The 15,977-nt window shown below is 39.3% G+C and overlaps 1 protein-coding gene across 1 annotated transcript in view; it reads left to right on the top strand.

The window, feature by feature from the left end:
* gmds (GDP-mannose 4,6-dehydratase) overlaps positions 1 to 15,977 on the top strand; it is a 114,384-nt gene that overhangs the window by 16,543 nt on the left and 81,864 nt on the right. The window contains exons 5-6 of the mRNA XM_088349509.1: positions 8,972 to 9,164; positions 9,689 to 9,793. Of these exons, the coding sequence (XP_088205635.1) occupies positions 8,972 to 9,164; positions 9,689 to 9,793 (298 nt within the window). The remainder of the gene's footprint in view (positions 1 to 8,971; positions 9,165 to 9,688; positions 9,794 to 15,977) is intronic.

Genomic DNA, 15,977 nt, shown 5'->3' with positions numbered 1-15,977 from the left:
GAGGTAATCCAAGTTCAATAAATTAAATCAATGTGTTTATTTTTATTTAATATAACTTATTTATACCCTCATTACCCTTAATTTGTTATTTAAACTGTGGTATTTTATCTTGTAAAATGTATTGCACCATCAGAATGGCATTTTCTAATTTTGTTGAGCATTTGACCTGTTACAATGACGATAAATTTTATTTTATGATATTCGATTCTATTCAAATACATAAAATACATTATAATTTTAATTAATAAAAAAACACTAAATGCATACCAATAATTTCCAATGGTAATAATACATGACGAGTTCTTTAAAAATATATATTTACTGTCTATGTTCATTTAATATTTCTGAAAATTGTCCTGTTGTGGTTCCTCTTTAAAAATGTTTTGTTTTTGTTAGGCTGGTTTATATCAGGAATGTTGCGAACAAATGCATAAATATATTTTGTGCTTGCGATTAGCCGAGCGTGTGTCAGGGCTTATTTTGGTGCGGCCCCAAGAGTCTCATTGCGGTATGCTGTTTGCTTACAAGGGAAAGCGTTGTTTGAGATTGTCACTGACACAATGGAAGCTCTCATTTCTGCATGTGCATCTTGATGGCTGCTGTCAGATTTCCAGACGAGACACAAGTTGCGCAGGTGTCAGTGTTGTGATTCGAATTTTTGGCTGATATCAAGTAAAAGCAAACATGGGCTGGTTGGGTCTTGTTTTGTTGTAGGTAATGTTTGTTTAAGTCTGAATATTATAAGCTGATTTCTACGCCATGTTGCCTTTTGGAAAGCAACCAAAAAATTGTTTGAGACAAGTTTTCCTTTATCTCAAACAGATGGGATGTGAGTGCTGGTATTGGAATATGGAGATGAAGGTGTCCGTATTGTGGAAGAGATTTCATATGCAAGTCTTTGAATGGATCTCTGTGAGCCTGTGTTAATATCCGCTCCCATGCAGTTGATGCGTAAGGTGACCTGGGCCGGGCAACTCGTGGTTGGAAGAAATTTGTTTTTTTTTTTTTTGCTGTTCCTGCTGTGCTAGTCAATGGTTAGTTAGAGGAAGAGGATATGTGGACAGAAAAAAATCCCCAAGCCCTAGAATTCTATATGACCAACTCTCTGATTTGTATTTCAGCTGTTTTGGACTAGAGTGCAAATTAGTACACTTTTCAAATAGTAACATTCAAATACTTCTGTGTATGTGTTTGTGAATCAAAAGTGTTTTCTAGAGCAAACAGCTGGGCAGCCAGAGGTTGAACTTGCGGTTGAAGCAGGTTGTCGATGGATCGTGGGAGAGTAGGGGTCAGCTCAAATCTTCCCTTGTTTCTCCCCTGGGCAGATTGTTGTCTGTCAATTGTCTGTCCACACAGCAGTGTATCTTTAAAGGTTATTTAAGTTCTTAGAAATGCTTTTGTGATAAATGTTTTCCTCAGGGAGACAATCATTATGTACGTGTTATTTTTCAATTTCAAGCATCTTTTCCAGGTAACATTGCTTTCTCTTCTCACAGTTGTGGTCTATGGGGTAGAAGGGAGGATACGCTTCTTTGCTGTCCTACCTGGCAGAGAGAAAGGGTTTCCCTTGATAGCTGAAGGAAGCTGTCGGGTATTTCCTTTTCGGCTCCCGAAAAGACAAGCTCTGCGGCAAGGGGTTTGAGCCGACATTTCAAGCCCTATTCTCCTGTTCTAACCTAAAGATGGAGGTGGGTGGGAGCAGTTGCCTAAAATGGGGAATTTTCTTCATGTTATCGACCTAGGCCTGTTCGACGGAACGCGGAAGTGGCACGCAAGTGCACGCTAAATGCGGCGGGTCCTAAATGCGATATTTTGAAGTCAAGTCGAAGTTTTTGTTTTGTTTTGCTCAATAATTTAACTGAGTTTTTGATTTATTCGATATGGCGCCTCGAAAGGCAGTCTCTAAGCCATGTTTTTGCAGTGCCGTGGACCATGGAGCGATGATTCAATGTAGCCACTGCAAGCACTACATTGATTATGAGTGCTCTGGGTTGTCAGAATTACATAAATTTTAAAGACCGTGATCTACATGGCATGAGATACTTTCTGTCCAGTGTCAACTGGTATCTCTTATTTGATAATTGTGGGAATATTGAAGAAATGTGGGCAATATTTAAATTTGTTGTTTACACTTTGATATCTGTATACGTACCCTCAGTTGCTGTTACACCTCACGTCAACCGGGATATAGCTGAATTGCATAGATGAAAGCAGTTTATTCACAAGCTTTATAAACGTATACTTGGAAAGTTATCAAGATGCTTCAAGGGAACTGCGGAGGGCCATCAGGCGGGAAAGGGTGGCTGAGGAAAATAAAGTTTTAGAGGCTATTAATACTCGTAAATTCTTTTCATACATCAACCGTAAACTATGTTCTAGGGCATCTATTCCCAACCTGAAGGCATCTGACGGTACCGTTGCTACTGATAATGCTGATAATGTCCGTATATTAAATGATCAGTATGCCAGTGTTTTTGGTCATGACAATGGTGTTTCACCCGACTTTCCCAGAGGAACTTCAGCTGTTCTGAATTCTGTGGAACTTTCAAAGGAGTTAATTCATAAATACTTGATAAAACTTCCCAGCAAATTTTCAGCCGGCCCTGACAAAATTCAAAATTTCTTGCTTAAAAAGCTAGCTGACTTTTTATGTGAACCATTATTTTACCTGTTTTCTAGATATTTTGAGGATTCACATTTTTAAAGGGGGTAGCACAACAAGTGCAGCCAACTATAGACCAGTTAGCTTGACTAGCTGCGTCTGTAAAGTGTTTGAGAAAATTATCTCAGATGCCATATGGAAATTTATACAGGAGCACAATCTTTTTACGTTTAAGCAACATGGGTTTAGGTCCGGACATTCTACCATGACTAACTTGATAGCTCATTTGAATAATATTACCAGTATGTTTTTTGTTCACAATATGGCTGGTCATGTTGTTTACTTAGACTTTTGCAAGGCTTTTGATAAAGTGTCTCATGACAAGCTTTTAAAAAAACTGAAATGCTATGGTATTAGTGGAAAACTGCTTGAATGGATAACTGCATATTTGTCAAATCGTAAACAATGCGTAAAAATTGATAATGTTCTTTCAGCGTGGTCGGACGTTTGTAGTGGGGTACCGCAGGGCTCAGTACTAGGACCATTATTATTTCTGTTTTTTTGTGAACGACCTACCTGAGGCCATTCAAAGTAGTGACATCTCAATTTTTGCCGATGATGCTAAACTGTCGGCTTTCTTACCAAAAACCCAGGTTGCAGGAACAATTGATTCTCTCCAAAATGACATTAAATCAGTTTTTCTTTGGTCCAAACAGTGGCAACTGTCATCTCATAAATGCTTACCAGCTCAGTAGCCTAGATGGTAGTGTGCCCGCTTTGAGACTGCGAGGTCGCTGGTTCGCGCCTCGACCGAGACATACCTAATTGGTATAATGGCGGCGCCCTCTGGCTGCGGTTGCATCGATTCGCTACAACGGGTCAGGTGTATCGACATTTCGTTCTGTGTACATTGTTACAAAGAATGACAATACAAAGGAAATTATAATTATTATTATTATTATTAGCACAGTCGTTTTTTTCATGGTTCTGTTCCGCTGTATAACATTAATAATCATGATTTGCATGTTGTTACTGAACATAAGGATCTGGGTGTCACTCTTACTTCAAACCTAAAGTTTATCACGCATATCGCCAGAATTACCAACAAAGCCAATAACATAGCTTCAAACATTTACAGACACTTTTACAACAAGAACCCAGCATTCTTCGTTCGAATGTTTTGCGTTTATGTTAGACTGATGTTAGAATATAATAGCGTTGTGTGGAACCCTTACTTACTCAAGGACATTAACCTACTGGAAGGAGTTCAACGTCGGTATACGAAGCGGATACCTGGGATGCACAACTTGTCATGTCCGGAAAGACTACAAAGACTGAACTTGGACTTTTTGGAGCTCCGCAGAATTCGATTTGATTGAATTTTTGTGTTCAAAGTACTGCATGGAATGATCGATGTGCCTTTTGATCAATTCTTTGAGTTCTGTCGTGTAGATGGTTTCCTCGGTCACGGATATAAGTTACGGGTGCCTAGACCTACCAGCAACTTGCATGGAAACTTTATTTCTTTCAGGTTACCAAAAATTTGGAATTTTTTGCCTGACTGGGTTATTATTGCAAATATGGTGCAAACCTTTAAGCAAAGGTTGGCAGAAATAGATTTGTCAAATTTTCTTAGGGGAGGGGGCGTAAGGTGACCATATTTGGCCATGCTCACTCTCAGCATTAGTTTTTTTTTGTGTCATGTTTTGATTAATGTATCCAACAATACCTTCAATAAACATTTCATGTTTTCATGTTTATCGTTCAGGGAGTGTGATATCTCTGATTATTCTCATTGAATCATGTTTTAATCATTTCAGACAATTGTATCAATCACAGTTTTTAACTTCTCTGCACCAATCTCCATATTTCTGGACTACAAGCCGCACCTGACTATACGCTTTACCCAATAAGTTTGTTTGTAGGAAAAAATATTTTGCACATACATAGCCCACTCCTGACTTTAGGGCGCATGTGCCCACAATGAAACACACGAGATATTGACAAAGAAAGATGGTACACAGAAGGTTTTCAAAATTTTAATAACACACATGTGGAAAAGGCGCCAAGAAACAGCAACACAAGTAAAGTAGCGCTATGTGGGCTGGTTAAAAAACACACACTGTTAAAATTCACCAAGATGCAGCAACAATGGGTACTTTAACATAGCAGAAAACAGCAGCAAAACAAATCAGACGGTGCTAAAAACAAGAAAAAGTTATGCATAAGCCGAATTTGTGTAACAATTGTGGCTTATAGTCCGGAAATTACTGACTACCTTGATCCACCTTTTAAGTGGTGGGTGGGTAGTTGATTGAATCCCTTAACCACTAGGGTCATAGGGTGCACCATTTCCTGTGTTGTGTATTGGGCCAGTAAAGACTGGTGATGCCCATCCCTCTCTAAGCCAACATATGTTTTCATCCGGTCTCGAACTGGGTACCTTTCGCATGTTAGGCGAATGTGCTAACCACTGCACTAAGAATTCCAGGTGCTCACATTGATAGTTAATTCACTTCTCATCACGTTAAAACTTCGAATAAAAACCATCTCATTTACATCCATCATCTGTACCCCTTATCCTCACTAGGGTCGCGGGGTTGCTTGAGCCCATCCACAACTATCAGCTATATATAATATATACTTAAAAAAATTCCTCACGTTTCTATTTCTTGTTTGCTTTTGCGCAATGTGTAATACGCACCCTCAAAATTTGCCATGAATAAACTGTCATCCGTGCATGTGAGGTATCTTTAAATAAAGGTTGAACAATTTGGGGTGCATGGCAGATGTCATGTTTGGAGGAAGCACCTGGCCATCTGCGATACTCCCCATATGGTGGTTGCAGCGGCAAGGACCTAGCTGACCTCTAGAAGTCTGGAGGAAGTTGAAGGCAACAATGTGCAAAGGCATCCCAGGTCAAAAATTCTTCTCAGCAGTCTTGACCTTACCCTGGGGTATTGTTTCATCTTTCAGCAGGACAATGACCTTAAGCACGTGGCCCAGCTATCAAAGAAGAGTATAGATCTGAAAATATTGGGGCAGAGGTCTGGTCTGCTCAATGTCAGCTAATCGACATGGGCGGTTTTACATAAGAAGTTGTTTGTATACATTTCTTGCTTGCTCAATCGTTTTTACGGTATTGAAAATATAGCATTCAATCATAGTTAGTAGAGAGTGCATTGAAGAATTATATGAAATTGAGTTGACATTTTTTACGCCATTACAAAGCCACAGTGTCCATTAATCACAATAAAGCTGTCTTATTACATTTAAGACCTCTACAGGTTTATGCAAGAAATTGAATTTGGATTCGCTAATGCAAGAAAGTCGTAGAAAGTTAAATTTCCACATATATGCTGTACAGAAGGCAGACCTTGAACCCAGTTAGAAATTTGGAAGGAGTATCCCTTCTGAAAAGCTACTGTTTTTATTTGTGTATAGAGCACTCGTGTATATTGCGCAGCCCTAATTTTTTATTAAAATTTGGATAACATTATTTTTACCTTTTTCTCAGCTCAAACTAAGCATTGTAAGTGACAGACGTTTTTAACATGTGCAACAATGATTAAAATCATTTACTTTTGACGTAATCTGTGAACACAATATCAACACAAAATTTACAACGTATTTTATGTCCGATTCAAGTCTGATTCATCATCAGATACAGCATGGAGTTGTTTTCCATCTCGTGCTTTGTTGTTTTTTTTTAATCTTTTTTCGTCCATTCTATAATATTCGTCTCTGGTACTGTGAATAAAAATATTGTAATAAGATAAAATTAAATGCCTTTTTGTATTAAACATGTGATAGGATTTGGTCCTCTCACCGCTGCGACCCGGGTTAAACTCCTGTGTCATCCAATTTTTTGTGATTGTAGTCAGCTATAATGCACAAATAGGGTAATATACTGTTGTAAAACCTTGTGTATAATGTGCACCCAAATTAAAAAAAAAAATGGTTAAAAAGACATTACACACAAATAAATATGGTTCGTTAATTTTTTAATAAGTGGAAAAAAAAGCCCAGATATTTGCACACGGTACAGCTTTAAGGTCAATAAGAATCCACTTTCTTGTAGTGATGCATCACAAAAGAATGATAATGATGAAAATAAAAGATAAGTGGCAGAGGGAATATAGCACTTGAAGCCAGACAGGGGCTTTCCACACTTGATAGATGAATACTGACTTTGACAGGCAGTCTTCAAGTGAAACTACCTGCCCAAACAAATGCTGCGCCTGCATTTCAAGATCGGGTGCACACCATCCTCACATCTTTTGTCATCGCGTTTTTGTGTGTATGACTGTATTTGGTCATCACCATAGCTGCAAAAGCTTGCACACACCCATGTGGCTTAAGATTTCTGGAATTTGGTGCAACAATTCCAGTTTGTGAAAGTGATATGTACCTAAGTTAGTTTTGTAATAGTGTGTTACACAGAGTTAAGCATACTTCACAAAACACAAGGATGAGAGCATGCCTTTCTTTGTGTTTGAAGTCTAGTTAAGTCGTAGTTGAGCACTCCAGTTTGACACGTACATTCACTCTGTCCCACTGCCCTTCAGCATTCATGTGTCTGCAGATAACTAACCTGTCTGGTGGAAAATAAATGTGTTATTCACATTGCTTTATGAGGACATTTGGAAAATGAGCTGACCAAAGTTCAAGTTCCCCAATTGATTTCATGATCCAAATACACAAATTCATATCTCACTAGGGATGTAAATACTGTTTTGATGGCTTTAAAAATTGGTGGTCGCATGCAGTGTGCATAAATTAAACTGATCAAAAGTTGGCATGCGTGCAGGACCTTTTGAGTCGTACCAAGCAGTACAGCGAGGCCCAGTGTTCTTCGTTCTCATAAATATTTGGCTGCCTGTGCAGTGTTGATGGAGAAACACTCATGGGCCAAAACATTTCCTTGGTACGACCCTTTGACTTAACTGCAGGTGTTAGTCGCCTCAATCTGAGAGCCTTTTTGCCTCTGTGTCCTGTTTTGTGCTTTTGAACAAGCTGGCACCTTGTTCATCAATGCACAAACCATATGTTGCACACACTCTCCTATATATGCACTGTACTTGCAGTTGGTCGATCTTTAAATGGGCTTTTCATATCAATAAAGTGCCAGAAGCTGTGTGAAACATGTTATTAGCTCCATAGGACTTTGGCAAGAGCACTCACATACATTGTCCAACTGATACCTTTGCAATGTTCTTGTGAGTTGTTGATCAAGCTGAGCTCATGTGAAGTTAAAGTGACCTCCCTTTGCATTTTCGTTAAGGTCTTGTTAGACTTTTTCCACTGTCACATGACCTGGACCCACAATTTGTGCTGTCCTCCTTGTTGATGTCTTTGGGTCTTCAGTTGTATTTGCATAGGGCACATCTTGCATGAAGGCAAATTCTTCTGGTTCATTTGGTGGGTTCCACACTATCAGAACAGTCAAAGGAAAATGGCATTTTTCGATTTTAAGAATACAAGAATAATCTTGTTGTAGTTTGATCTTGCTGCCTTTTTTGGAGTCAAGGCACACTTATTTAATTGAATCCCTACATACACTATATTTTGAATCTATCAAATGGTATTAAAATGATTACCGCAAAATCACCTTTTTGGAAAAGTACAGCAAAGTAATGTTTACCTTTTTTAATAATACAACACATAATGAGCAACTTAGACTAGGCTGTGACCATAAACTGTCAAAATTGTCTATAAACTTGTGCATAGTTTTCCTAAAGTCTTTTTAAAATCAAATGTCAAACTTTTTAAGGTCATGTTTATTTAAATCACATTAATCAAGAGTCAGGAGAGGGAAGATCGGGTTCAACATTAATGTTCCGGAATCATATACTCACAATATTTCGTCTAGATTAAGAAGAACATTTTTATCATATATTTGTTCAGAAAATATATTTATGTGACTCCCCCTGCCCACCCCGTAGCACCTAGAAAAACTGAAAAAACGGCTGCCCACTCGAACATTAAGTTGCCTAGTCATGTTCTAATGTAATCATTATTAGATGTCCGTCGACCCATAAGTCGAAGGTGATCAAGAGTCTATTCTGTGTGCGAGCCCTCAGTGAACTTCAAATGCATGTTTCGGGAATCTGAGTGGAAACTGGGCTACCAGGGGAAAACCCACGCAAATGAGGAAAACATGAAAACTACACACAGGAATGTCTGAAGCCAGTTTTTAAACATTTTACTCACAGTGAGACAGATGTTCTGCACATATAGCACAGTTGTGGGTAATTTTGCTTTTATTTTTCAATGTAGCATTCAGGGGGGAGTACTTGTCTTCGTGTTTTATGGTTTTGTGTCTTTTTTAAACTTCATATACGGATGCGGGTTGTTTTTGGTGTCCAGATCTCCTTTGAACTGGCTGAGTACACAGCCAACGTGGACGGTGTGGGAACTCTTCGTCTTTTGGATGCCATCAAGACATGCGGCTTGACCAACAGCGTCAAGTTTTATCAGGCCTCCACCAGCGAATTGTACGGCAAAGTCCAGGAAATCCCACAGACGGAAGCCACGCCCTTTTACCCTCGTTCGCCCTACGGTATGTTTTTCCAGTAATCGGGTGCCGTGTTCAGATAAACAACAATTAGTAATGTGTTCTGCTCATCTGTGTTCTTGGTGGTTATGAAGGGAAGGAGGAGGCATATAGGGGCGGGGCACTAGTAATTCAGCGCACAGGGCCCACGGCAGCTTTTTAGCTCTCCATATAACCTGAGGCCAAATTTTGAACAGAAGGCTGGAGTGGCTCTCAACAAAACAAAGGCGCCTTTATATTCACACCACCAGGCAATCGTTTCCAGCACGTAGATGCATGCACAGATGCGCACATGGGCGCGAAAGCAAAGTCGTTTAAACTCACTATTAAACTCACTTTAGCCAAAGCTTCATGGGGGGCAAATACCGCCTGATCTGCTTATCATTTAACCTCGGGAAAACAGTAAGGTTGTCATGGAGACTTTGAAACAGTAGCTTACCAGTACCAGGCCAAATCTACTAGCCCACACAATGTAAACCGACTTTGATCTTTCTGTATTTTCTCCATCTCTCTCATTGCAACTCATGAAGGCGCAGCTAAATTGTACGCCTACTGGATTGTGATTAACTTCAGAGAGGCCTACAACATGTTTGCAGTGAATGGGATCCTCTTCAACCACGAGAGTCCAAGGAGAGGTGAGATGTTATGGCGTGTGCGTACGTACGTAACAATAGTGGTTCCCATATTTGAATGGGTTTTTGTTGTCAGCCATTAGCTTTTAGTGGCCAACCCCTGACCTTAGCTGAAATTTGTCATCAGGGACGTTATCAGGGGTGAAATCATAAACACCTGAGCGCTTGACCTGCTCTGGATGAAGTCATATGGTTTTCATTTTGGGTCATGGTGGCGGGTAAATCAGGTTCAACCAGTGCCTAAACCCCTCAGGGCATAGAGCCGACATTCAACATGGCTCTCTTGTAGGTTCTTTTATTTCTTAAATCTATATGTTTGGCTGAATTGAGTTTTTGGAGCTTCTAGACATTTTGGCATGTACTGCTGGTCACAATGGGTTTGTTTTCTTAACCATGCAACCAGTATAGTGATACTTTTAGTATTTACCAAGTGAAATCCATTTGAAAAACATAATTTTAAACACTTCAAACATCTTAAACCTAACTAAAAAAAAACAGACGTCAGAATCTTTTGAGTAATTGAAAGTACAGACTCTTTGAATGCACCACAAGTCCAGTGCAGAACAAAGCTCTTTTCTTTTAGATAAAAATGTTTTCATATGATACTGTTCAGTTTATATCTGTTAATTCACTTAAAATACCACCTAATCGAAAATATTTTTTTTCTTCCGTTGAGTGTTGCATTTCCGTTTAATAGTCCATTTTACCTCTGCTCACTATCCATTCATTCATCCATGCATTGTCTATACGTTATCATCACACAGGGTTGCAGGCCTGCTGGCGCCAACCACAATTACTCGCACCAAACGTGACAATACACTCATTTCCTTTCTGTGATTTCAGAATTTTTATCTACAGGCGTATGTGTTGCAATGTTGTAGTATCTTCTGGAGACAGCAGCCCTATATGCAAGTACAGCACAATTGAAAAGGAGAATGTACTGATTGTGCGCTCCTTGAGTGAAGGAGTGTCATTAGCAACAATGTTTTTCACTCATGTGTGTTTTGATGTATCTATGACTGGGGCAATCGAGACGCATGCACCAGATGAACCATACCCAGTGGGTGACAGCATAGTCCTCCTTGTTGCTTATTATAAATTAAACTTGAATTAACATGGTGATGATTCGCAGGCCCAACTGTGTCCATCTTGTTATTTCCCACAGTTGGTCTTCAGTTTTATTAATGGGTCTCATTTTTGTCCATGATTTAGAAATTAAGTTTGATTACATTTATGTATTGCAAGATGTAGAGTAAAGATGAGTGCCTTTTCATGGCAGCCTCTTTCCACAAGAATCATTGTCAATTGGAGGACACGCCTGATTAATCCTTGCTGGAATGCACATCTGGTTTTGCTTAGCAGTCTAATGAACACCTGACCGTTGGACTAATAAACACCCAACTCCGAGGTTGTGCAGTGAAAGATTCGGTTCGGACTTTGTGGAAGACAAAACAATCCCGTGAATGTCCTGCATGAAGAAAAAACAAATAAATGTTTGCTTCTCCTGGCCATTGCCCAATAATGGGTTTGTAAATAATTTTTTTGCAAAAGACTGATCTCGGAATAGCACTCTCCCCATTTTTGGGTGTCAGCAGAAACATAATATTTTGTTCATTTAAAATTTCCAATGACCCTCAACTAGATAAACTATCATCTAGTCTTTCTCGACCCTCATGTGCATATGAGCGCGTGTGGATGAAAATGTGAGCAATTTCAGTCTTCTGCAGTGTTTTCAGCTCTCACTTGTTTTTCCTGGTTGCCACAATAACCAAGGTGCTTGTTGAGTGAGTGGCAAGCTGCTTAATGCAATGATGGCTTCCTTTCAGCTCACATTACTCGGCTACGCCTTCCAGGATATTATTCTTACTCGCCTTTTTTTAACATTTCAGTGCTCACTATGTCAATTATTCACATCCATTATTTGCATTATACACTCTCTCATCCGTTGTGACGAATGCTCATTGATATTTTAGTGTAAAGATGAGAAAGGGGCAATTTTGTTGGTATTTACACCCTTTGATCATGCTTGTTTTCCTTGGAATAATGTTTTTTTTCCCCCCTCTCACTGACTCAAAACTTTGATGGGTGTGACTTTGACAGTGTGTTCGTGAAACTAAGCATAAAGACTTGGAGATATGAAGAAAAGTCTCTCAGCATGTAAGTTTTAGATATCTTCTAGAACTGAGGAGGAATGCTGGTGATGGAAACAGACAGAATGTGCTTCAGAGGAGTGTGAAATGTGTAAAGAAGCAGTGATTTGCCTTGAAAACCAATTTTCAGGTCAACAGGGCGAAATTTATTGGCCATATAAAATACATTTTGGACACGACTTATTTATTAATTGGAAAAATGTAGTGGCTTAAAAATACATTGTAGCATTTTACATTTCTCTGAACAGCAATCACACATTTTTTATTTCTGCTTTTCTCTGAAGCAAACGCTTCCTGTTCAGACAAGCACACTTCAGAAATGAGCTCAGCTATGAAATATTTGAAAAATACCTGGAATGAGCCGTGTGTTAATCTTACATGTGTGAGAGGAGAGCAACTGATTGACAGCAGTTTGGTTATCTTTACACTATCTTATTTTGTTGAGTCGTAAAAAATAAATGTCAGGTTAAAGGTACAAACCTTGGATTTTTTTTGATACCTTGTTATACAATAGTTTTGTTTTTCTTGATGAAATAAATCAACGATGGGTAAAGAAAAATGCTGGAATCCATTTGAAATATCAGCATGCAGTCTTAACTGAAAATGAAATGGGTCCCAGGATTTAACTTTGTGGGGGGTGGGGCATTTTTGCTGTCACTTCTCTTGGCCAAAAACTGGATCTGGGGGAGAAATGACACGGAATAACAAGAAAACATGCATGTCAGTTTCTGGCATAGGTTGTGCTGTGTGCTCAGGTTTCAAAGCTCATGGAACCATTGGACTTTGTTCCAGCTGCTGTAGGCTAGCAAAGTGAACAGGCCACCTTTTCCCCTTTTTGGGCTGCTCCAAGCATCTCTTTTCCCTTTAGCAGCCCTCATATTGGCTGTCCCGAGTGCCGCAGCCAGTAAAGGAAACATGCAACACATGAACGGGGACGGCCGCCAACAACAGAGCTGGCTTTGTCCCGGGGCAGCCCGGTTGAGTTCAGTGGCTGCTCTCTTCCATGCTGCACTTAGATTGAAACGGCAAACATAGGCGTTGGCTTTAGAAGGTGACCTTAGGTGTGCAGTTAAGGAGTTAATGAGCCTTAACTTCAAAACCATATTTATTAATTTTTTTGTTCCAGTTACTCTTTGGAGTGTAAAAAACAGAAATCCCATCTGTTTTCCCTTAACCGGCAAAAAATGTTCTGCGGCATAAAACAAAGTAAATTTGTAATGCAATTAATTAAAAGGAAATTCAAGGTTTTACTTCTACATGCCTTGATCATTTAGGTAAATAATTAGCAGAACATTGTTTTTTGTGAGTCACGAGTACTCGTTACCAATGATGGAGCAAGATGATTTTGTTACTTAAAGGTAGGGTACATCATTTAAGGTGTTTTTTTTTGTGTCCTCTTCGACTACAAAGGACCAAAACTACAAAAGTAATAATGAAAATAATGTTAAGATAACATTCTAAGTAATCAGAATAAAATATATAAAAGAAATAAAACCCTGCAAAACATGAAAATGAGTACAAAAAAAAATCAGGAATATAAGTTAAAAACACTTAAAATGTGGGCTGCAGTGCTTAGAGTGGTCAAAAGTAGAATATTTTCTCTTTTTGTTATCGATGGCAAACTCTGTTTAAAGAGCCTTTATAATTTTTGTTCCACCGTGCCTATCTGCCTTTATCTTACTTCTAGCACTGCTGTTCAGGGTAAGGAAGCAGAAAAGAGGGAGGGGTGGAGAGTGACTTCATACTCGTCTACGGGTAGTTTTGTTTGTGTAACCTGAAAATGGTAAAGTAAGTAAATACCTGTTACAGTCCAAACGCCAACCCAAATCCTTGAAAAGATGAAAGAAAAGACTTTATGATTATCTAAGGAAAAAGCTAAATGAGGCTGCAATCATTACTTTAAGACAGGAAATGGCGCCAGAGAGTAGGAATGTATCAAGTTGGGGACACCACCTTATATAATATATATATATATATATATATATATATATATATATATATATATACACACCGTAAATTCCGGACTATAAGCCGCTACTTTTTTCCCAAACGTTAAACCCTGCGGCTTATTCAGTGATGCGGCCAATTTATGTAATTTTTCTAACAGCCGCCAGCGGCGCTCGAGTACAAAAGGAAAGATTTAGAGCGGTGGAACATATGCGCCGAGGAAGACTGCAACTTCTTAGCTTGTGCACAAATTAAATTAGCGTAGACATATCCTCATCATTCAAATTGCAAAAAGAAAGGCACATGACGCAGCTTTCCAGCTAAACGCAATCGAGCAGGCCGATAAAGTAGGAAACAGAGCGACTGCACGTAAACTTTACTTTGCGTGCGTGTTGCCGAATAAGGCAACATGGGACGACGTTTATATGACATAGTCTCTTTCCCATACTGGGGAAGACGACTTTGATGACGTCAGTTTTAAGGAGGAAGATGAGAACGGTTTACCGTGATTAGTAAACTATGGTATGTTTTTTTAACAGACCCGTTTACTGTGTTGCGAGCGTGTTGCTAGTAGCGTTTTGCTACCCTTCACAGGCACGGTTTGGGATGAACGTTATAGTATTATTATTAAAGCTTTGAAAACTCTCTCGGTGTACCGTCTTTCTTTGTAAATATGTGTAACCATGTATAATATGTATTTGCAACTGTATATTTTTGTAATGTATTTATTTGGATTTATTTGAGAAACTTAAGAGGGGCGGAGCAAACGCAGGCTGATGGGAAGTGGGGGTAAAGGTGAGTGAGACCTGTTTGTTGTCGCAGCGGACAATAGTGGATATATATTTTTCCCACCCTTACCTTTGGAAATATACATTTTTTTTCCTTGGATTATTTTCAACGAGACCCGGACTCTGCAGGTCTGCATCAAACCTTAAGTACCGGTATCATTATCTGTTCATTTTGCCGGCTGTGGTTTTTGGACTGTGTACTTGGCTTTGATGCTTGGTCCTTAGCTTGGCCTCCGGAGATGGAATAAGAGCTCTGCCCACTCCACGCATCGGCCCGGTATTGCAGTACCTCCGGGAACGGTGCATTTGCAATGATCGCAGCAAGGCTATAGGGCTAGGACCTTAGCTTGGCCTTTTGGCTGAGAGTAAGTGTCCCGGCTCCTAGGCTTTGTAGCGTATTAAGAACTGACCGATAACGGATAATGAATAACGAAGATAGATCAATAACCCTTAAAACCCCCCCCCCCAGTTATAGTCACGGGATTCAAAGTCGGGTTTGGGTTAAATTTGTGATTGTGTTACATGTTTTAATGTGGGCGCATGTGGCTTATATACAGGTGCGGCTTGTGTAAGTACAAAAACGGTCTTAAAATGTCGTGGGGTGCGGCTTATAATCAGGTGCGCTCTATACTCCGTAATTTACGGTGTGTATATATATATATATATATATATATGGTAAAAGTAAAAAACTGTCTGCTTCAGGTAGATTCCAAACGCCAACCCAAACCCCATTCAAGATGAAAAGGAGTATTTATCCAAGTTCATTTAAGCGAGGCACGTACTTGCACGTCCATCATGACAGTAAGACTGAGGCTGTAATGATGACACATTTCAGGAGATGGCAGCAGAGAGTAACAAAGTTCCAAATTCCGTACAGCTCCTTTAATGGCATCATGATGACATTTTTCTCATTCAGGCTTACTCTTACAGAAACCAGTTTTCACCACTTAATAAATATATAGTTTTCTTCAAAATGTCAAAAGCATAATTTCCACCAGTGGGGAATCCCCCCACGTCAGACCTCCACCCCCACCCCTCTTGCTGGTTATAAAACTGTTTCTAAGATGGTGATTGTCAAATACTGGTTACATTTTGTTTTGGGACATGTTGTCAAACGCCACTATACAGTGGTTTCAAAAGTTACAATTTTTGGATTCTATTTGAGTGTTACTTATTAACTCTTCGAGATTTCGCTGACATCCGTTAAATGCTCCTCAGTTCCCCAAAATCGTTGAGGCTCATTTTGACCTGAATTTTTTTTGTAAATAATGTAGGAGCATGCTGTATGTGCAGAGATTCATC

Source organism: Urocampus carinirostris, chromosome 12, assembly GCF_059441175.1.
Source record: "Urocampus carinirostris isolate Australia breed hairy pipefish chromosome 12, RoL_Ucar_1.0, whole genome shotgun sequence".
Lineage (NCBI taxonomy): Eukaryota > Metazoa > Chordata > Actinopteri > Syngnathiformes > Syngnathidae > Urocampus > Urocampus carinirostris.
Note: the sequence above shows the minus strand (reverse complement) of the source record. Positions and strands in the feature narration are given on the sequence as shown.